This window comes from Eschrichtius robustus, chromosome 12 (assembly GCF_028021215.1).
Source record: "Eschrichtius robustus isolate mEscRob2 chromosome 12, mEscRob2.pri, whole genome shotgun sequence".
NCBI lineage: Eukaryota > Metazoa > Chordata > Mammalia > Artiodactyla > Eschrichtiidae > Eschrichtius > Eschrichtius robustus.
The window spans coordinates 21648247-21665146 of NC_090835.1; the positions used below are offsets into that span (position 1 = coordinate 21648247).

At 41.9% G+C, this 16900-nt stretch overlaps 1 protein-coding gene across 1 annotated transcript in view; it reads left to right on the top strand.

The window, feature by feature from the left end:
- Nucleotides 1–1480: 1480 nt before the first annotated feature.
- TAFA4 (TAFA chemokine like family member 4) overlaps nt 1481–16900 on the top strand; it is a 120084-nt gene continuing 104664 nt past the window's right edge. Inside the window, exons 1-2 of the mRNA XM_068559147.1 lie at nt 1481–1494; nt 6731–6846. Of these exons, the coding sequence (XP_068415248.1) occupies nt 1481–1494; nt 6731–6846 (130 nt within the window). The remainder of the gene's footprint in view (nt 1495–6730; nt 6847–16900) is intronic.

Genomic DNA, 16900 nt, shown 5'->3' on the forward strand with positions numbered 1-16900 from the left:
CTCTGATCTCCACCCCTGGGAGAGATGTATTTAATTTAGCAACATTAAAAAATGGGTAGTTTCGTGGGTTTTTTTTTTTTTTAATGAAAGGTTTCTCTCTTTTTTTTTTAATTAATTAATTTATTTATGGCTGTGTTGGGTCTTCATTTCTGTGCGAGGGCTTTCTCTAGTTGTGGCAAGCAGGGGCCACTCTTCATCGCGGTGCACGGGCCTCTCACTATCGCGGCCTCTCTTGTTGCGGAGCACAGGCTCCAGACGCACAGGCTCAGTAGTTGTGGCTCACGGGCCCAGTTGCTCCGCGGCATGTGGGATCTTCCCAGACCAGGGCTCGAACCCGTGTCCCCTGCATTGGCAGGCAGGTGCTCAACCGCTGCGCCACCAGGGAAGCCCTCGTGGGTTTTTTTTGTTTGTTTGTTTTTTCTTTTTCTTGAGATGTCTTTTGGTTTGGAGTCATCTGAGTCTTTCCTGAAAAATGTTTTCACTGAGTAGAAAAGTCCTTTTAGGTCTGTGCATTAAAGGACGGTGTTGAGTATCAACTATGGTATTAACAAGTTTTTCTGTATTTTGGTATGGTGTTTTATGTTGGAAAGATTTTTGCTTTCTGCCTCCCATCAACATTTTTCAAAAAGCATCCTTGAAAATTGTTTTTTTTTTAAAAATTTTTAATTGAAGTATAGTTGATTTACAATATTATGTGAGTTTCAGGTGTATAGCAAAGTGATTCAGTTATACATATATACATATCTATATATGTATATATATATTTTTGTATATATATATTCTTTTTTAGATTCTTTTCCCCTACAGGTTATTACAGAATATTGAGCATAGTTCCCTGTGCTATACAGTAGGTCCTTGTTGGTTATTTTATGCATGGTAGTGTGTCTTGCAAATTGTTTAGCATCATTAGGTTTATATCACACAAACATAGGAACTCAGATCTTCATGCTGGCTTTTCCACTGCTCTGTGAACTTGGGCAAGTTGTAGAACTCTTGGGATTGGATTACCTCCAATTTCATTTTCATCCCATGGTTAATGAAATGAGAGTGAAATTTTGCATCATGAATGATTTAGACGCTCTGTCAACTTGGGGATGCCTTTGCTCTGGAGGGAACTTCTACTTTAAAACTATATTATGTTAACTAATATGTGGCTAGTTAATAAGTGTGGAATTCTGTATCTTCCTCGCCTCCCCTCCGTCTATTAGGACACTTTACAAGCGTGGATGTGTTTGGCTGTCTACCGCTTGCCTGAAAATGCAGGAGGCATTGTAAAAAACCCACAATTGTGCTACTGGAAATCTGCATCATTTCAACATTAACATGCTAATGGCTTCCTGTCTTTTTTGTTTTTTCAAATAGGTCTTCCAAGCTAAGATAATTTTTTGGAACTGCAGAATTGGTCCTAGCTACCAATGGGAATTTGCAGTCACTCTGAAATACATCCTGGAATAATTGTGTTTGACTGGAACCAAATCTTATGAAGTCTCCAAGGTAAAATGATTTTAACACATACCTAGAGATGATATCTTTACGAAGCATAAAGAATTTAGCCAAACTGAGTATCTTAGAGTTGATGATCCTTTATAAAAGCTTTCTCTTTACGTTGAATTTTTGGGAATTTGGGGAGTTTAAAAAATTTTAGCTCTCATCTTTGAAATTATTTCAGTTTGTAAAGCAGTGTTTCAGCTATTCAGCAGGGTAAATGGTGATATTTTTAAGGTAAACCAATTTTGCTTTACATTTGGGCAAAATTGTTCAATGTAGAAGAAATTGAGGTATCACAGTAGATGTAGTAGGTGAGAAATCCTTTTACTGGGGGAGGGGGTCCTAGATTATTGAATGAAATAAAGAATCACTGCTCAATAGCTGCCCCCTTATCCATAGGCATTTCTCTGGGGACTCATAGCTATTGTTAAGTAAATACTTGTTTTAGGCACAGGGAACTTGTAACTATTCACCCCGCACCGGTACGTAGAATTGTCCATGAAGAAGAAGTTAGATCAGGAATGATCACCCGAGATTTGGAACAGTGGCCCTTGAGACTTTTGATTTGGGGTTTGCTGTTGGGATCCAACCAGGAAAACAGAAACCATCCTGATAATGTGGAACAGAAGGAAGTGAATTCAGGGAACTGGTTACACATGTGATGGGAGAGTCAGAGACGTCAAGCAGAAGATACAGAGGCAGCCCAGAGATCAGCAACAGCAGGAAGCTTCTGCCATCCTGAGGCTGGTGGGACATAGGAAGGCAGTACTGCTGACCAGTGCTTAGGGGAAGGGACCTTCAGTGGGAGCTGGATCCACAGTGGGCCCTTCTCTTGGAAATTGACACTGTGGAGGAGAAATGGCCACTCCATAGAACCTACCAAGACAGAGAAGTGCGGGGGGGAGAAATACCCTGCCCTTTCCCTTCCACCCTCCAGGCTCCAGCCAGGGTCTCCTATTGGTTAAACTGAGCCAGGAGCCAGGCGATTCAGGTGGCTGGGAAATGCAATGTATAGGTGTCACCCAGGGGAAGGGAAAAGAATGGTTCTGAGGGCAAAACAGGCCCAGGCTGGCATAGAGTTTATATTTGAAACCTCTTCCCATGACATTTTAATGAGCATGGCACAGGCTTTTCTACCTCAGAGCATGAGTCTTCTCTTGAGGCCGATTCTCACAGCCCCACCAGGTAAATTATGCATATGCCCTGGGATCTTCCGTCTGAAGATGGACAGCAGTAGAGTGTGATGCACTGCCCAGAACCCCCTTCGGGAATGAAGGATTCATTCCCTCAACTGTTGGAAGTGTTGCGGAAGCTGGCCTACAGCTTCTTTGAATTGTCCTCAATTCAGAGTCTCCTTCTTGCTGGGGGACTCGCCCAACGATCCAGTGGTTAAGACTCCACACTTCCAATGCAGGGGGCGCAGGTTCGATCCCTGGTCAGGGAACTAAGATCCCACATGCCACGTGGTGTGGCCAAAAACAAACAAACAAACAAAACAAAGAGCCTCCTTGCTGAAGATTTAAGATTTTCCCATATGTCCAAGTATAAAGGCCTGGCCCCTCATTCCAACCTGGTACCGTGGAGAAGGGGCATCTCAGCTTTGGAACTCTCCATAGGGTTATCTGAGGCCGTTTCCTCCTTCTGTCCTGCCTTCTTCTCGCCCCTCCCCTTCCACAGGTGATTCTCCCTAGAGCATCCTTTAAATAACCCCCTGCTGATCAATTTCCATCTCACAGTTGGCTTCCCAGGGTAACCAACCTTTGAGACTCAGATCATCTCAGACATACTCTCCAGATTTGGTAAACTCCATTCAGACAAGTTTAGGTGATGCAGTGACTGATAAACACATGGAAACTGAATTTCACTTATACTTTAGGTGGGAGGGATTATAGCTCACCTGAAAGACCTAGTCTGAATTTAGAGACTCGAAATTGGGTGGGGCACTGTGGTTAGAGGGAGGGGAGCCAACCCACCAAGCAGGAAAAAGTGGAGGATAGAAAAGTTAAGAAGCGAGGAGGAGACCCGTTGTTTTAAACTGTTAAACTTGGCAGATTTGTTATACAGCAATAGAAAACTAGTACTCCGTTCATCTGACTCCTTGAAATTTTGCTTTTTGGGCTACTAATTGCTACAAACTGGAAACCGGGGTACCTGATCCAGCTTGCAAATGTGTTTTGTTCAGTCTGCACTGTGGTTTTTTTTTTTTTTTTAATTTATTTAAAAATCTATTTATTTATTTATTTTTATTTTTGGCTGTGTTGGGTCTTCATTGCTGCGTGTGGGCTTTCTCTAGTTGTGGCGAGCAGGGGCTACTCTTCGTTGCGGTGCGTGGGCTTCTCATTGTGGTGGTTTGTTTTGTTGTAGAGCGTGGACTCCAGGCACGCAGGCTTCAGTAGTTGTGGCTCGCGGGCTCAGTAGTTGTGGCTCGCGGACTCTACAGCGTAGGCTCAGTAGTTGTGGCTCACGGGCTTAGTTGCTCCACGACATGTTGGATCTTCCTGGACCAGGGCTCGAACCCGTGTCCCCTGCATTGGCAGGCAGATTCTCAACCACTGGTCCGCCAGGGAAGCTCTGCACTGTGTTTTTAAGACAAAGAAAATGGAATTACTTGCTGACATATCAAGTGTGTAGACTGTGTATCAGAAAACGGCTTTTCTTTAAAAGTCGTTCCTGGCATCACTTGGAGCAGCTGCTCCTAGACAGGTCTCTACACTCCCTACTGTTCACCAGTGCTTTTGACCCAGCCAGCCTACACATTTATTTGGAGATATTTGAATTTTTCATCCTTGAGTAAGAGGGATAAGCCTTTGTAACAATTAGATCAATAACTGATATTGGGGTTAACAACTGAAATTTTAAAACATTTTCGGTGAGATAGAGCACCTCATTCAAAAATTCAGCAAATATGGAGTTCTGAACCTCCATGCTTTCCCTGTTAGTAATAAATTAATAATCAATTTCCTGAAGTGAAAATGTAATTAAATAATAGCACCTCAAGCTCACATAGGCTTACGTGTATATTCTTTGTCACCTTTCAGACTGATCCTAGGGTTTCTACTTACCATGTGTGTGTGCCGAGGTGGGGGAGATAGAAGACGTGCTTTGTAAAATTAAGGCATGTGCAGGCCCTTCAAAGCAAAGAGACCCTATGTTTCCATGTCAGTTTAAAATTTTCAGGGTTTCCAAGGCAGGGGGCAAAAAGATGTCAAGCTTTGAGTCCCTTTTAACACCGTGCTCTCCAAAGATAATCTTAGAATCTTGTCTTACTGTGGTTGCTTCAAAGGCAGATTGAATCTCAAATCAGGGAGCAATATGAGACCTTTCAACAAGGTCGATTTGTCTAACTTGTGAAAGACCACAGCCTACTTCCCAGAGTGTGATGTGGGCACCAGGTCCCCAAGTCTGTGCCTTCCCTTGAGCATGGAATCACGGTTCTGCTTGAGGCACTGTGCAGCTGACAGCCATGGGGTGGCTAGACCCTTCCTTCCAGGATTTCCTCAGAAGCTTTGCCTCTAGTGTTACCCAAACAGGGATCCATCCCCATGGGCCATGTCTTTATCGTCTGCCCATGAGTGTTTATACATCTTGTGTATGTGAAAAGGGGGTTCCTTTGATCCTCTTTGGTGGATCTTTTATCCTAAATACCATGAGACATGTGCCAGGCAGAACCTAGTATCACTGGAGTTTCAAACGCCAAGAACTCTGACTCTTGCTTGAAAAAGTTAATTAAAAAAAAAAAAGCAAACATAAAGGTTAATCAAGTGCTATCTAATTTCCCTATAATATCAAAAAGGGCAGAAAGTTAGGGAGGGGGGTGGAATGCATACTGGCTATTTTCTTCTTACTTACTCTTTTTTTGGGGGAGGGGTTGTTTTAGAATAGACCACACAACCCTATCTGTGAACTGAATTGTCTTTGAGCAACTGTTTGGGTATTGTCCATTCATATGAGGTGAAGTTTATTTTCCCAGGTTTATTGAGATGCAATTGACACATAACACTGTGTATGTGTAAGGTGTACAATGTGTTGATTTAATATGTTTGTCAATTGCAAAATGATTCTCAGCATAGTATCAGCTACCACCTTCCTACTATCACATAGTTACCTTTGTTTTTTTTTTTTTTTTTTTTTGGTGGTGAGAACATTTTTCTTAGCAACATTCAAGTATATGATATAGTATTATTAACTATAATCACCATGCTATACATTAGATCCCCAAACTTGTTAATCATGTAACCGAAATATTTGACCTTTGACTAATATCTACCCATTTCCCTCACCCTCAACCCTTGGTAACCACCATGCTACTTAACCTGTTTCTCTGAGTTTGTCTTTTTTAGATTCCACGTGTAAGTGAGATCATACAGTATTTGTCTTTATCTGACTTATTTCACTTAGCAATAATGCCCTCAAGGTCCATCTAAAATTTTGTATATGGCAAGATTTCCTTTTTTCTCATTGCTGAATAATATTTCATCATATCTATCTCACATCTTCTTTATCCATTTATCTGTTGATATTTATATGAAGTTGTTTCTATATTCACCTTACTTGCTCATATTCCCATCAAACTTTGAGATTGGATTAATAAACTATTCAGCCAGTCTTCTGGGCAGAGGGCATTAATAAACAGTCAGAGAAACCAGGGGAAATCTCTCGAGCCTGGTGTGAAAATTTCTGTGGTTCCTTTCAGATGAGGAAACCACATATCTTCTATTTGAATCCAGCTCTAAGTATGTCGCTTTTTAAATTTCATGCTATAAAATAGTATATTACCCCCATGTTCTATCAGGGCCACTCAGGCTACACTCTAGGGATTCATAAATAGACTTCTCACCGAGGCATGTAGCTAACTTGGAAAACTTTTACACAGGGAGATCAGCTCAGTGCTTTGTGACCACCTAGAGGGGTGGGATAGGGAGGGTGGGAGGGAGATGCAAGAGGGAGGGGATATGGGGATATACGTATGCATATGGCTAATTCACTTTGTTGTACAGCAGAAACTAACACAACAATGTAAAGCAATTATACTCCAATAAAGATGTTTTAAAAAAAAAGGTATTTATTGAAAATTGAGTGAATGCACAGTGCAAATAAGGTTTGATTGGCCTTCAGTTTCCTTGTGGGGGAAGAAGTCCATCGTCGAGCATCTTCCACTGCTTTCCCCACCTTCTCAGGATGGTGTTTGCTGAAAAGCCTTGTGTCACTCAGCCCTCACTAACTGCGTCCTGCTTTCTTTCAGGATGAGAGTCTGTGCTAGGTCGGTCTTGCTGTCTCACTGGCTCTTTCTGGCCTATGTGTTAATGGTGTGCTGTAAGCTGATGTCTGCCTCCAGCCAGCACCTCCGGGGACACGCAGGTAAGCTCTTTAAGCTCGTTATGAGCCACTGAGATCAATTAATAAAACCCTTTCAAACACCAAAGCCCACATTTTATTTTATTATTTTTTTAATTTTTAATTTAATTTATTTATTTTTGGCTGCGTTGGGTCTTCGTTGCTGTGCGTGGGCTTTCTCTAGTTGCAGTGAGCAGGGAGCTACTCTTCATTGTGGTGCACGGGCTTCTCATTGCGATGGCTTCTCTTGTTGCGGAGCACAGCCTCTAGGCACACGGGCTTCAGTAGTTGTGGCCCGTGGGCTCAGTAGTTGTGGCTCGCGGGCTCTAGAGCTCAGGCTCAGTAGTTGTGGCGCACAGGCTTAGTCGCTCTGCGGCATGTGGGATCTTCCTGGACCAGGGCTCGAACCTGTGTCGCCTGCATTGGCAGGCAGATTCTTAACCACTGCACCACCAGGGAAGTCCTAGGCTTAAGTTTTTAAACTCTCTCATGACTCAGTTGTCCTTAAGCAACAGTTTCAAGAAGACAAGAAAGTTAATGATTGAAATTTTAATGAATCAGCATAAAATCAATACCGTTTGGCTGCTGTGAAAGTGCCCAGGGCTGCTTGGTTATTGTGCTGTGTATATTTTGATGAGATTGCCCTCAAGGATAGAGCATTTGAAGTCATCAGTCTTATCTGTTTGATACACATCTCTTTTCTTGGGTGCAGGTAGAGAGTCAGGCTAGTAAAGAAGCAAAGCATTTCGGGGTGGGGGGTTATCACCAGCACATTTCCAGATTTCAGAGAGATTATGATGAAAAATGATTAAACTTGGAGGAAGCAGGGGACATGACTGAACCTTCAATTTTTCTTTCTTTTCAATATTCATTTATTAAAAGGCATTATACTTTGATTTTTTTTCTTCCAGGTTAGATTACTTATTTTTATCACCCCTCCACACCCAAGGTATATACACTGGTAGTCTTTTTTTTTTTTTTTTCTTCCTTTTAAAAATTTTTTATTGGAATATAGTTGATTTACAATGTTGTGTTAGTTTCAGGTGTACAGCAAAGTGAATCTGTTATACATATACATATATCCATTCTTTTTTTAGATTCTTTTCCCATACAGGCCATTACAGAGTATTGGGTAGAGTTCCCTGTGCTATACAGCAGGTTATTGTTAGTTACCTATTTTTTTTATTAGTTATCTGTTTTATACATATTAGTGTATATATGTCAATCCCAATCTCCCAATTTATCCCACCAGCCCCCCACCCCCTGACATTGGTAGTCTTTATGTGAACCTTCACTTTTATTTTTTATTTTTTTTTATTTTTTTTATGGCTGTGTTGGGTCTTCGTTTCTGTGTGAGGGCTTTCTCTAGTTGTGGCAAGTGGGGGCCACTCTTCATCGCGGTGCGCGGGACTCTCACTATTGCGGCCTCTCTTGTTGCGGAGCACAGGCTCCAGACGCGCAGGCTCAGTAGTTGTGGCTCACGGGCCTAGTTGCTCCGCGGCATGTGGGATCCTCCCAGACCAGGGCTCGAACCCGTGTCCCCTGCATTGGCAGGCAGATTCTCAACCACTGCGCCACCAGGGAAGCCCGAACCTTCACTTTTAAATCTTTGTGGCAATCCTCATTTCATACCATAACCCTTTACATTTGGAAAACGTGGAACAGTAGGGATAAATCTAAATTAAGATTAGAATTGTGTACACAAGAGATGCAGTGTCTTCCATATAAGCAAAGACTCTCCTGCAACAGGGAGGGTGAGAAGCCTTGGCAAGTTTTGCTCAAGAAATGAAATTTTCGTCCTAGAATTTCTAGATGATTTTATTTGGATTCTCAGCCCATTTTTGGTTTCTCTTTGACTTTTGGGGGATTCTTCCTGCTTTCGTTTTTGGAATTTAAGTCCTTCTCACCCCTTACCTTAACAACCATCAAAGCAATCAGGACTGGTTCCTGCCCACAAGGAGCTCTGTTCTCTCACTGGGGCTGCAGGCTGCATGAAGAACCATCTTCACAGAAGTACAGAAGTACAGACATGCCTCGTTTTATTGAAGTACAGGCATGCCTCATTTTATTGCACTTAGCTTCTTTCTTACACTTTGCAGACTTTGCATTTTTTACAAATCCAGCGTCTTTTGGTGCCATTTTTCCAACAGCGTTTGCTCACTTCATGTCTCTGTGTCACATTTTGGTGATCTTTGCAATATTTCAAACTTTTCCATTTTTACTCTATTCGTTGTGGTGATCTGTGATCCGTGATCTTTGATGTGACCCTTGCAAAAATATTATGGCTCGTTGAAGTTTCAGATGATGGGTAGCATTTACAGCTATGAAGTATTTTAAAATTAAGGTATGTGTATTGTTTTTTCAGACATAATCCTATTGCATACTTAATTGACTACAGTATGGTATAAACATAACTTTTATATGCACTAGAAAACCAAAAAATTCACATCTTGCTTTATTGCGATATTCACTTTATTGCGCGGGTCTGGAATCAAATTGGCAAAATCCCTGAGGCCTGCCTGTACCCTTTGCATAACCGCAGATGAGGGCTCCTGAATCCTACTGTGAAGTCTTATTCCCTCGCGGGTTTCTTAAGCTGTGTCCTTGATGCCTGGAATGTAATGGGTGCTAAATGAATATTTATTAATAGGCTGATTTTGCCCATCTGTCACCCTGTGATCAATTACGTAGTTTTCTCCTGGTGGTAAAAATTCCAGAAAATAATAGGCAGGTGTGAAAAGATAGGCTTTTAACTTTTTGTTGACTATTAGGGTTCTCCAGAGAAACAGAACCAACACAACCAATTTATTATTGATATAAGGTATTGGCTCACACAGCTATGGAGGTTGAGAAGTCTCATGACCTGCAGTCTGCAAGCTGGAGACCCAGGAAAACCAATGATGTGGTTCAAAGGCCTGAGAGCCAGAGAGGCAATGGTGTAGATTCCAGCCTGAGTCTGAAGGCCTGAGGTCCAGGAGCACAGAGGACAGGAGATGGTCAATGTCCCAGCTCAACAATCAGGCAAAGAACAAATTCAACCTTCTTCTGCTTTTCTGTTCTATTCAGGTCCTCAAGGGATTGGATGAGGCTCACCCACAATGGGGAGGGCCATTGGCTTCACTCAGCCCCCTGCTCAAATGCTAACCTCTTCCAGAAACACCTTCACAGACACATACAGAAATAATGTTTAAGCAGATATCTGGGTGTCCCCTGGCCCAGTCACATTGTTAATTTCATATAGCCTTCTGGGTATTGTTTTATATAGTCATCTGTATTTTATATATTTTCTATACTATTTTAGATTTTATGTATCCACACACCTATCCTTCTAGAAAAAGGCATGTATATACCAGTATGTGTGTATGCACAGATGTCTCTTTGTGCACCCTGTTTTGTACCTTGATTTTTTTCCACATTTAACAATAAAGTTTAGAGGTCTTTTCATGTGAGTGCGTGCAGACCTATATCACTCTCTGTAACACTGCATAGTCATCTATTGTATGGATGTGCCGTAAGTTATTTGATCACTCCCAATTTTGGTGGACATATAGCTTGTTACCATATTTGTACAAATATATATGTCCTGACTTCAGATGAATTCCTAATATTGAAATTGCTGAATTAAAATGCATGTAAATGTATGGGAGTAGGCTAATTTCTGTGACACATAGACCAAGTAAATATACATAATGGCTTAAATAAAAGAAATTGTATTTCTTGCTCATGAGTGCTGGGTGGGTAATATGTCAGCTGGATGTTCTCCTCTACTGTGGTCTTTTTGGAACCACAGTGGATTGGAGTTCTACTGTTTTCAGCCCATGGCCTTAAAGGTTGTTCTAGAGTGGTCTTCATTCCAGCCAGCTGGAAGGGAAATGGGCATGGGGGATACACCTGGGAGGTGTTGACGAACCGGGTTAGATGCTGACTGCATCCCTTGAATTGTCCTGCCATTGGCTGCAGCTGAGGCCCATGGCCACACCTTACTGCCAGGGCTGCTGGGAAACATACCCTAGCTGTGGGCCCACGTCCAAGAGGAGACAATGATTTTTGGTGAGTATCCTGCAGCCTTTGACACAACGCATTAAGGGTTTAATAGTGCAAAGTGCCCTCCAAAACTTCTGGACTTAGTTATACTTACACCAGCAGTAATAGTATGATAACTCCCGTTTCCCCAGACCCTCATCAACTCTGGGTGCTATCAGGTCTTACTGTTTTGCAAATGTGGTAATGAAAACTGCTGTCGGATTGTCTTGTCTTGCAACTCTTTTTGACTAAGGACTCAGCGTGCTGGGGGACTATTTGTATTTGTTCTTCTTTGCACTATCTTATTCTTTATCCGTTTTTGTCTTGGCTCTATTGATTGTTTACTTGTCGATTTGTGGAAGCTCTTTGAAAATTGAGCACACCTGAGTACTTTGACCATCAGTTGTTGATGTTTCTTCCTGCTTTTGCTTTGCCCACTACTCCCGTTCTAGCAAGGCTGTGTATTCCAGCAGGCTGTGTGAGTGAATGTGTGTGTATATGTGTGTGTGTGTGTGAGTGTGTGTGTGTGGGAGAGGGAGAGGGAGAGGGAGAGGGAGAGGGAGAGGGAGAGGGAGAGGGAGAGGGAGAGGGGGAGGGGGAGAGAGAGAGAGAGAGAGAGAGAGAGAGAGAGAGAGAGAGAGAGAGAGGGAGAGAGATGGACAGAGAGGGAAATGGCGGTGGGAGGGAGGTGTTGTACATTTCTCTGATGACCTTGCAGTGGCCACGTGGAGTTTCTTCCCAGAATTGAGCTCAGCTGGTGACAAAGTCAAGGGTCAGACCTGAGAAACTCTGGTCAGATTTTTGGGTGTATCTGAAACAGCCTGAGAGCGGGAGCAAGTTGCAGAGAGTTAACTGAAGAAGCCTCTGTGCAGTGTCCAGAAGGACCCCTGACACCGTCCCAAGAGCTTTGTGGTTCATGCTGGCCAGTTAAGGAACTGTGTCCCTAGGAAACCCTAGTTGGAAGTGTTTTGGATGCTTTTATTGGTTCAGATTAGGAGAGTGTCTTGTTGATGGTTGTGTATGAACAAGGAGATATTTTACAATCCTATCTCCACCCATACCTCTATGACAGAGAGGGAGGGGAAGAATGTGGGATGCCACCCCTAATCTGGGCAGATGGGATGGGGTATTGTTAGGTGTGGACCGAAGTTTCATTTTAGTTCAAGTGTGAAAAACAAAAACACACCTAATTTTCACAGGATTGGTGGTAGGAATCTTTCTTTAAGGCAAATGGCATTGATAATCTTTCACAATAGTCCAGAGGTAGTATTCTTAAGGAATTAGAAAACACAAAAGGCCACTTTGTTGCTTTTAAAATTCTACCTGCCATAATAATTGAGTAGGAGACATGGGCTTCTGTAGCCCCTATCTGTAGGAAAGGTGTGAGGGCCATTTGGTAGGTTAGTTTCTTTTAAATGGAAGCCAGAGTTAACTCTATTATTTCTTCAATTAGCAATTTGTCCTTTTGTTCCCTGTCTCGCCCCTCCTCACCCCTGTATGTAACATTTCCCCACAAGAAGGCAGCAAATGTAATACAGTGGAAACATGCTGATAGGTTCAGAAACTTGAGAGTCATTTGAAATTAATTGGCTGGTTACATGATGAGTTTGGGACACAAAACACCCTACATCCTGGAGATTTGTCCCTGGGAATATTTGGACACTTCAAAAATTAAAATTTTCCCCTTTGAAAACAGAAGCATAGCTACTTTTCCGTTATAGATGAGAGAGTTGGGAACTGGGGTGCTGCTGGTTTACAAGTTCATTTTAATAGTTCCATTTCTCCAGAGATCTTTAAGTATGACTGGTTTGGGGTGTTTTCATTCCAGCATATGCCATGGTGCCTAGCTGCTATTTAATATACTCTGTTTTGGTGTAAAATCTCTTATTTAATATAGTCTGTCCAAAGTGTTAAGGGCCCAAGAAACTGGAGCACAACTGAGATTGAGGCAGCAAAGCATAGGGGGTCTGGAGTCAAACATAACCCTGGTTATGCCACATCCCAGCTGTGTGACCTTATCCAGGTCACTTAACCTCTCTGAATTTGCTTCATTATCTATAAAAATGGAATGATGTACATGCCTACCTTATGGGGTTATTGGAATGATTAGCTAAGAAAGTAGGTGAAGGGATTAGTACATAGTAAACACTCAATAAATGGTAGCTATTTTCATATTTAGAGACATCCAAAATGAAAAGGAGTCTGGAAATTTTCAAGGAATGATTGACGGCTTTGTATGTGTAGGGAGATGTGATCAGTGGCTTAAGGTTTGAAGCTTTATCGTGTACAAGAGAAAAAGGCTTGTTTTTCGTTGTCCTAAAAGCTGACTATAATGAAGAGAATTTCTTTATGAAGACTGGGGTTTCAGCCCAACCTTAAGAAAAAAGAAATTTCTAACACACAAGGCTTCAAAAACTGAAAACAAAGTGACCCAGGGATGCTGAGAGCACCTTTTACCTGCTGGCCTTCAGCCAGATCTTCTGTAGAGGGGGCACCTCACTAACTGGGGGCTGGTGTCAAAAATTGTGACGGGTCTGAGATTTCTTGCAAGCTAACAGGATAGCATGTCAGTTTCCTGGATGCTTGCAGAAGACATGAGATCCCTGGGTCAGAGAAGAAGGATTTATTCTCACTGCACACAAAGCAGCAGGCATCCAGGTTAGCTTACATTCTCCTTTCATACTTGGGCTGGTTACAAAACCTCTTTGGGGCTCAGTCTCTTCTTCTGTAAAGTGGGAATAATAAACAATAAAAGTCATCCTTAAAGAGTTGCAATGAGGAGTCAGTTAATACCGGGAAAGTGCTAAGAATTGTGTTTGCACAGTAAGTGTTTAATAAATGTTAGTCATCTTTATTGAGAACTGCCTTCTCCTTTTGAGTGAATCCCGTTTTATAGAGATTCTGTAATGTTTAAATTTATGAAAATTTAGGTTTTCTGTTTTCTCTGTTATAAATGATATATGCAGAATATGAATGTTGGGCTTGTGTGCTTTGGTGCCTTGTGTTGTTTATAACTTTGGTTAAATTGTAGGAAGAGTAACTGCACCTAAGTTTGGGCTCATATTTCTGTCCCCTATAAAGGCTGAATTTTTATAGGAACGCTGCTGATGATTTTGATTGGAGTGACTATTTTAGCCCTAATCTTCCTAATAGAAGAAACTTTTATTTCTTTCCAAGCAATACAGATGGTTTTGAAAAATATTTTGTCTGCATCGCCAGAGTTCTGACACTAGGGGGCAGGCAAGGCTTAGAAGAGCTAAATAGCCAGAAGCAGGACGCTAGCCTGATGCAGCCGTTGTCTAACAGAAATAGGGGAGCCACATATGTAATTTTAAATGTTTTATAACCACATTTAAAAAGTAAAAAGAAACACGTGAGGTTAATTTTAGTAATATATTTTATTTAATCTAATACACCCAAATATGATCATTTCAACCTGTGGCCCAAGCCACGTTCTAAGCACTCAATAGCTACATGCAGCCAGAGGCCAGTGTAATCTGTTTAGTACAGGGTAATGAATTGGATTTTAACATTACTTTCTGAAAGATTAGAATTATGACTGATTTGTATTTTCATGGGTCAATCCTAGGGCACAATGTTTTATGTCCCTTTATTTCACTTTATTTCTTTTCATGTTTTTGGGTTTAGTTCTTTTTAATTTTTTGCTAAATGATTGCATCTAAATTCAGGAAAAGTGCCAGGTAAGTGGGATTTGTAGCCCTCATAAAGGGTGGCAAAAATGTTTCCATTTCCTAATGAACTGCCCATATGATCATTCTTTGCAAGAGCATATTTTTTAGGGAGAGAGAAGTAGCAGGATAATTTGAAAGCGTACGTGTGTGTGTTGGTGTGAGTGATGGCTTCAGCCATCAAGTCTTTTTTAAATAAATTTATTTATTTATTTATTTTTGGCTGTGTTGGGTCTTTGCTGCACGCGGGCTTTCTCTAGTTGCGGCGAGCGGGGGCTACTCTTTGCTGTGGTGCGTGGGCTTCTCGTTGCGGTGGCTTCTCTTGTTGAGGAGCATGGGCTCTAGTCGTGTGGGCTCCAGTAGTTGTGGCATGCAGGCTCAGTAGTTGTGGCTCGCGGGCTCTAGAGCACAGGCTTAGTAGTTGTGTTGCACGGGCTTAGTTGCTTCGCGGCATGTGGGATCTTCCTGGACCAGGGCTCGAACCCGTGTCCCTTGCATTGGCAGGCGGATTCTTAACCACTGTGCCACCAGGGAAGCCCAGCCATTAAGTCTTAAAGTTACTCCCTGGAGACTTACTTTGACCCCTAATTGGCGTTTATCCACTGGAGTGAAATCCAGTGATACAGTTTTAATATGGTTTCTTCCATAACTGTTTCCATCTTCCTGCCCTGCCCCCAATAAATGGTTACTTCTTTAACTGTATGGGTATATTTTTATGTAGGCAACTCCACAGGAATAACCTCTATTTTATAAACAAGAAAAAGATTTTGGAACGGGAGAAAAGCCTGTGGTTTGGTAGTGAAGAGGGCGTCTATGTGGTGATGCTTACTTGATTCTCTATCTGGGGAGCTTTTCCACTGAAAAACTTGGAGGCCCTACCATATCTACGTTATATTTGAATCTTGCAAGGTGGAGCCCAGTCAACTGTATTATTTAATAGTTGCCTGGTGAGTATCAGAACCACTGATTCAGAAGAACAAAACATCAGGTTTGACTCAAGCTCTTGTTAAGCTACAGTTTGATTCCGGTGGTACCGAGTCTCCATTTCATTCCCACTGCATGTTGCCAGGCTGTGCAGAGGTGTGTATTCTCCCTCTAACGGTGACCTCTGTATCCACCTCTTAGGAAGGACTGTGAAAATGCTTGGTCATTTTGCACTGGCAGGGCTGTTCCTGGCTGCTAAAAGCTTGTACTCTGAGGGATTCCATTGACCTCCCTTGGATCCTTCATTATTTTTCTCTAGTTCCATCTTGATAGGCTCGTCTGATTCTCGATGTTTCATAAGAAGGGAAAGGAACAGATTATGTGAGGTGTTAATATTTGACTTCTCATCTCCTCGCCTGCAAGTTCAAGTCCCAGTGCCACCGTCAAGGTCAGCTTTGCAAAACAGCTGACAAACGAGTGTGCTTCACATTCTTTTTCGTGGGGTTGTTTCACTGACAGGAGAGTAAAGAATTTCAGTTCCTTAAATGAACTTGTGAGCCACCCTATGTGGCAGAGCAGGCTTTTTCTCCTGCCCCTTTTTGTGTCTTTGAGGCAGAAGTGGCAACCCACGGCCTTGGAAGAGTTCTCTGGGTGGTTAGGAAAAAGATTCTCCTTACCCTTGAGAAGAAAGTTCCTCTTTCTTCTTTCAAGCCACGCACTTGAACTTATCTAAAGAAAGCCTACAATTTGGGGTTTCAAAAGCCAGGGGTCAGTATGTCATCTGTCAGCATTATCTGAGGAAATAAGAATCTTTTGTCCCATATAAGGAAAATAAAATCATTTGGTAAGAAGAATCAGGAGGGGTAAAGATGGCACGGGAAGGAAAAAGAGGTTTTGTGTCTTTCTAGGTGTAGCTTGGATGCTTGAAATATTTTGGCCCATATGGTGGTCTCAGAATAGCACAAATAATATTATTAATAATATTAATATTAATTAATTAATATTAATATTATTGAAGGGATATTCAAAAATCCATTAAAGCAGATTAATTCACTCTGAGAAGACTGTGTGTTCAACAGTTAAAAACTTTTCCACTCCTTATGCCATGTGCCATCAGTGCATATGTTTTAGGGAATGTCTGAAATCAGCTAAGAACGTTAACCAATTTGAACAGGCTAGGAGGGCCTGAAGGTGGGAGCATCTTGGACTGTGCTCTCTTTTCCTGTTTCTTATCTGTTGTGGAGAGTCAGAAAGGGAAACAGGAGAGAACTTTGTTTCAGGAAAAAAAATAATATGGGCACAAAATGAAATAAATGAATAAATCTACCAGCAGGTCATTTTTCTGTAGTTTGTCACTGACTTTGCACAGCTACCTGCTAAAGGGCTGGAAATTAATACCAGCAATCCAGGGAGGGGGTGGGGGACTTGAACAGCTTGAACTT